The 6320-nt window shown below is 38.4% G+C and overlaps 1 protein-coding gene across 1 annotated transcript in view; it reads left to right on the top strand.

The window, feature by feature from the left end:
- Positions 1-6320, top strand: part of NCOA3 (nuclear receptor coactivator 3) — a 56548-nt gene that overhangs the window by 45578 nt on the left and 4650 nt on the right. Inside the window, 7 exon segments of the mRNA XM_031059103.1 lie at positions 1-89; positions 1473-1599; positions 2281-2452; positions 3206-3502; positions 4993-5097; positions 5479-5704; positions 5931-6105. The exon segment at positions 1-89 is cut by the window's left edge and continues 33 nt beyond it. Coding sequence (XP_030914963.1) covers positions 1-89; positions 1473-1599; positions 2281-2452; positions 3206-3502; positions 4993-5097; positions 5479-5704; positions 5931-6105 — 1191 coding nt within the window.

The raw sequence follows: 6320 nt of genomic DNA, 5'->3' as shown, positions 1-6320 counted from the left end.
AGAGGCTGTCTCTGTGTCTGGGCTGCCTGTTCGCTCTAACAGCATACATGGTAATAGGCCAATGCTGCAACAGCAAATGATTCACATGAGTAAGTTCTTAACTTCTTATTGTCCCACATAGCACTATTTCCCTGGTTTCCTAGTAAGCATTCATCGTAAGAATCTTTGCACTATTGGTAAAATGCTAGATTTTTATTTAAAGGCTTTTTGAGGTAGAGACTGTTATCGTTCCCTGACTGTGACATTTGATGACTTTTTGGTGATGTTCTTGTTTTCTTCTGGTGCTGTGTGTCTCATATACAGATAATTTGTTCTGGGTCCCGAGATTGGGTGGGGGGATTATTTCTGTGTGTTTCTTTAGTGCAGTACTTCTCTGCTAAATTCCAGGAACTAAATGGCATCTATGATTCCATATGTAAAGATACTAGCATTGTGGTTAATTAAATTCATCCTATTTGATATGGATGTTTTTTTTTCTGTTAACTTCTTGGTAATCAATGTCTTTTAAAGTTTTTCTCTCAAGTATTTCAAAATTCTTTTTACATGGAGTAGCCAAATTTCATATAAAGCCACATTGCAAGTACCATTTTTCTTCAAAGTATTCTTATGTGCATGAAAGAAAATAAGCTGTATGTCTAAAATATGAACAGTCTTAAAGCCTGTGGGTTTTTTCTGTTTTATATGTCTAACAAAGGTTTAGTCTAGAGCTGAAGTTCTCCACTCTACTATGTCAATACCAGTATGCCCCAAACCAGTTTAAATAGACAGCATTCCTTTCTTAAAATGGAAAGCTACCAGGGCTGTCATCAGTTCCCTCAAACAGACTTAACTATTTCAATGCAACAAATGGATATAAGATTAAATACAGAAGAACTTTGTGCAGTCCTGACTAAGTCAGAATTTTCCAGCTTACCTTCCTAGAAATCATTGATGCTGGGTGATTCATACAGATGCTGGGGAATAATGGGATGACAAACTCTCCTATGTAGTGCTGTATGTCCCTGGATAGGTAGAGGGAAAAAAGTACTCCCAAAGAGCAAAATGTTATGTACTTTATGTTTCTTTTAATTGCCACTCTGTATTGGAATTCAAAATGCCAGATTTTGATGTCACTATGACAGTGTGTATTTGCTGGTACTCAGATGTCATTGTCCAGAATTTTTGTTGGGGTTTTTCTCATGTAAGGTGCTGTGTCTTCCATGCTCCTATTTAGAGACTAAAGGATTAGAAATAGCAATTCTGCTCTAACAGGGTAGCAGGTCCAGATCACTGTCTGCTGTATTTAAATCTGTGGTCTGTTATATATGTGAAATGATCTTGACTGTGAGTTCATGTGTGTATGCGCTGTAAAACATAATAATGGAAAGCTCATGAAGCTGCTTGACAATTTATGTGATCATCCTAACTGAACACTAGGAGAGCAAGATGAAACCTTCAGTTTTTAAAAAATACACAAATGTTTTACTTTGCAGGGCCGAATGAGATAAACATTGACATGGGAGGTAATCCCTATGGACAGCCTGGACCTTCTAACCAACCTGGATTGTGGCCTGACAATATGATGTCCATGGAGGAAGCGTCACGGGGTTCACAAAACAGGTAGAATTGGGGAAGGTTTTAAGGCAACTTTAAATACAACTGTTCACTGTCTGTCAGAAGAATTTAAGACCTGGAAATAAAATTGTGTAGCATATGCAGTGGGGATAACAGATTGGAGGCAGAATTCCATTTCTGGAGTGTTTCAGAAATGTTTCCGTTTCTGCTGGTGATCTGACACGGGATATTCTTTACCCAGCTCCACAAAAGCCATTGCTAGCAAAATCTGTCCTTGAACTGGGAGGCACAGAAAAAAGACATGGGAGACTCTGAAATCATATCTCTGTGGCACATGGCAAAACCAGGAGAAAACAGAATTTATATGTGTTTAAGGATGCATGGAAGGTGACTGGACATTTTAGGACATAAATTTTGGACTTAACTTGGGTGACTATAATACTTAATCATACCCAGGTCAATATATTATATAAAAACTGTAGTTTTCCTTGTAATGGTTGTAATGAATTTCTTCACTGAAAGAGTGGTCAGGCATTGGAATGGGTTGCCCAGGGAGGTGGTGGAGACACCATTCCTAATGTGTTCAAGAAGTAACTGGATGTTGCACATAGTGCTCTAAGTGTGGTTGACAAGGTCGTAGTCCCTCAAAGGTTGGTCTCCATGATCTTGGAGGTCTTTTCCAACCTTATTGATTCTATGATTTTAGTGGGTTTTTTTTATTTATAGACAATTAGTTAGAAGCTCTTTGGATGATCTCTTATGTTCGGCACCAAATGTGGAAGGCCAGAATGATGAAAGGGCACTTCTAGATCAGCTACACACACTATTGAGTAATACAGATGTCACAAGTCTGGAAGAAATTGACAGAGCATTAGGAATTCCTGATCTTGTAAACCAAGTAAGTAAACAGATATTTTGGCCATTTATTTTCCAAAGACCAATATTATTTTATTACTCGAAAAGAAAGTCAAGAGGGCCTCCTCATTTACTTTGTCTCATCACATCCTCATCCTCATATTCATACATTTCCCTTAGGAAACATTTATATTGACTAGTGATTTTCAAAGGAGTAGCTCAGTATGGATTAAATTCCTTGTGCATGACAAGAAATACAAAGTGGTATATTCTTACAGAAGTTTATTGTATAATGCCTTCGTATATATAGGTGGAGTTTGGGGTGTAGCTTGTTATAATTCTATAAGCTGAGAATTCTGTTGGGTTTCCTTAGTAGCCTGCTGTCAGCTGAGCTTAGGTTGTGCTGTGAATTATTTGACTGTCAGTGATGTAGATGCTTCCCTCTCCTTCAGTTCCAGGTTGAATTTGCATGGCTAGCAAATAGAAAAAAGAAGTTCTGCAAGTACTTTGGAAGTTGCTAAGACCCACATGACACCATCATTTGTACAAATATGGCTTGAATGGTGACACTGGTCTGCCTGTGTATGCAGTGTGCAGCACAACTGATTTTAAAAAGAATTATTATTATAAATCACTTTTGCTATTTCATTAGTTTGGAGACAAAACTAACAGTTGCTGTCCATGCTATCTTCTACCCAAGAAATGACTGGGTGGTGTATTATGCTTAGTTAGCTTTATTGCTATTTTAGAAATTCTATATATACTGCTAGTGAAAGCACTTCTGTATCTGTTGAAGGGACAAGCTTTGGAACCCAAACAAGATTCATTTCAAGGTCAGGAATCTTCAGTTATGATTGACCAGAAGCCTTTGTTATATGGTCAACCCTATCAAGGGCAAGGGGCAGCAATGCCAGGAAGTTTTAGTAACATCCAGGGACAACAGCCGTCTTTTAATTCATTGATGAATCAGATGAGCCAACCGAGCAATTTTCCTCTGCAAAGTATCCATCCCCGAGCACATGTGATGAGACCTAGGACCAACACACCAAAGCAGCTACGCATGCAGCTCCAGCAGAGGCTCCAGGGACAGCAGGTAATTTTTTGCTCCTACTTTTACACTTCCTTCATGTTTCAGAATGGAATCACTTGCATGCGGAATTGTGTTGCTTTACGTATGTAACAACAGATGACTAGGGTGGATCTTTTATTTTGACAGTGCTTCCCATTGAATTGCCTGGTGGCTGTAGGAGTAGACCATTTATTAGAACAAATGTTTCTCCTTCGTCAGCCTCCCTAGCTACAGATTGGATTGGTTCCTGCAGCACACAAAACGATTGCTAGCTAAATCAGTGCTTTTGTACAATGTAACTCTGCATGATCTCTTTATCTGTGTTTAGTATTTTTTTGGAACCTCACAGATAGCAGTAAATCGGAGCTGTATTTCTACTGTAAATCAGGTGTTACTTCTTTCTCACTGTGTTTTCTAAGTAATCATTTGGGCTTAGCGATATAGGGGTTTGCTTTCCATTTAGTGATTTGATGTCATTTTAGGTATTTTCTTCGGATGAAAGGTGAGAGAATAGATACAACCACATAGATCTTAACACTAGCTTGAAAACACTGCTTAAAAAATTGGTGCATGATTTCAGCAGTGAACTCCCTATGTTAAAATGCAGGCTTGATATTAAATACAGTGTACAAATAAAATTAGGAAAACTGAACTACTACTGTGTGACATGGTGTGTGAACAGAATACATGCAGGTAACACCAAGGCAACAACAACACACAGCTGAAGTACAAAGGTTGGGTTTATTCCATCATCCTGGATTCAAAAAAACACAGACGCATACACCACTTAGCTCATTTTAGAAGGGGCAAAAAGTACCCAGGCCTGAGCCCTGCATTCCATAGCAAAAGGGCCTGGAGCATGCACAGTTCCTCACCAGGCTGTACTTTCACATCTCCAAACCCTTCCCCCCACCTTTATGGAGGCCCAAGTCTATTGGAAAGGCTTTTAAAAGCCTTTCACAACATCCTGCTATATTTTGTGAGAAAATTCCATTTCTTCTCTGTAGACAGACAACATCCCAGAGCAAACATAAATATGTGAATTTTCTCAGCCAGAGTATTTGCTAACATCTCCCTGGTGCCTGATTGGTCCTTGAGAGAAAACAATTCAGAAAATAACTCACTTTTCTCTCTCCTTACCAATCTTCCACTTTTCAACCCTTTCCTCTCCACACATGGAACGGCAGTGCTAGGAAATACTGTGTTCTCTCTTGGTTTTCTGTGACACTTATTGTTTAAAACAAATAGATAATCTGCTCTTTATTCCTAAAGAGAGATAATTTAAGGAAAATACAAAACCAAAGCCAGTTAATGCTGCACTGATTGAAGGCTTTTTCTTTTTGTGCGTTTGAGCTGTTTAAACAAACAGTTTGTTTAAAGACAAGGCAAAAATTAACCATTGCACTTTATGGATTCAAGAGGTCTGTAAAGAAAGTGTTTTTGCAGGAGTTGCCATTACTTTTTTCAGATACTGTTATTTTCAAGCTAATAGTGCTGAAATGTCTTTTTCCAAGTTTATGAATCAGACCCGTCAAAGTCTTGAAATAAAAATGGAAAATCCAGTCAGTGGTACTAACTCAGTGATGAGACCAGTTATGCAGCCACAGGTGGGATCCCAGGTAAGTACTTACTACAGTAGCCATCTAATTAGAATTTCAACCTTCTTTCATGGCTTTACAGTATTCCTCTTTGGTTTTGTTCCTCTGCATAATTTTTTAAAAAGGGGGTTTTTTGCCTCCCTCATTGCTGAGATTGCTGGGGGATTTGTTCATTAGGTCATGCTGTCAATTCAGTATGCCAAGTTTTTCGTGTAAATATCATCATTTGTTTAGCACTATTGACAACTTAATGAAAATTTTGTCTTAATATTTTGATGATTATTTTTTGTCTGTGGGTTTTCCTTAACTTGCCGGGTCTTAGGAATGAGTTTGATTGACTCTGACATGATTTTATTTGTAAAAACATCTTCTAATATGATTTTTCTTCTCTTTGGGGGATAGCAGCAAGGTTTTCTTAATGCTCAAATGGTGGCTCAGCGTAACAGGGAACTAATAAGTCACCATTTTAGACAACAGAGGATGGCAATGATGATGCAGCAGCAACAGCAACCTCAGGCCTTCAGTCCACCACCAAATGTGACAGCCTCAGGAAGCATGGATAGTGCTTTGACAGGCCCTCCAATGGCTCAAGTTCCTTCACCGCAATTCCCCTATCCACCTAATTATGGTACTAGTACTAACATGTTTGGCTTTTTTTTTCCCATTTGTCTGGTTTTCTTTTCCCTTTTTTTATTAATCCGAACCACCTAAATACCAATCATTCTGAAAAATGGACTATACTGCTACAAAAAAGGATGACTTTTCTCCTTCCAATTACTGCAAGAAGATGAATAGAAGTGCTAGGTAATGATAATTGAAGTATATTGTATCAATCTCCTTTGTTTTATTTTAAGGAATAAGCCAACAACCCGATCCTGCATTTAGTAGAGTATCAAGCCCTCCCAATCCAATGGTATCATCAAGAATTGGACCCTCCCAGAATCCTATGCTGCAGCATCCTCAGTCAGCAACAATGTACCAGTCCTCAGAGATGAAGGGCTGGCCCTCAGGAAGCATCCCCAGAAACAGGTGAACTTCCGGATTACAACCTGTTTCTCAAAAAGTCTTTAATTTTGCTGAAAGTAGAAACTATGTTAAATAGCATGTAGCAGGAAAAGCATTTACAAGAGACAAAAGTAACTTTCTGGTGTCTGTATTGTCCTTCATCCTGCTCTGGTTTAGGAAATAAAATTATTATTTTATGCTTAGCTCCATTGATTCATATTGGACCTCTACAATCTTTG

Source organism: Geospiza fortis, unplaced genomic scaffold (genome assembly GCF_000277835.1).
Source record: "Geospiza fortis unplaced genomic scaffold, GeoFor_1.0 scaffold361, whole genome shotgun sequence".
NCBI lineage: Eukaryota > Metazoa > Chordata > Aves > Passeriformes > Thraupidae > Geospiza > Geospiza fortis.
The sequence above is the reverse complement of the archived record's forward strand: the minus strand, read 5'-3'. Positions and strand labels throughout refer to the sequence as shown.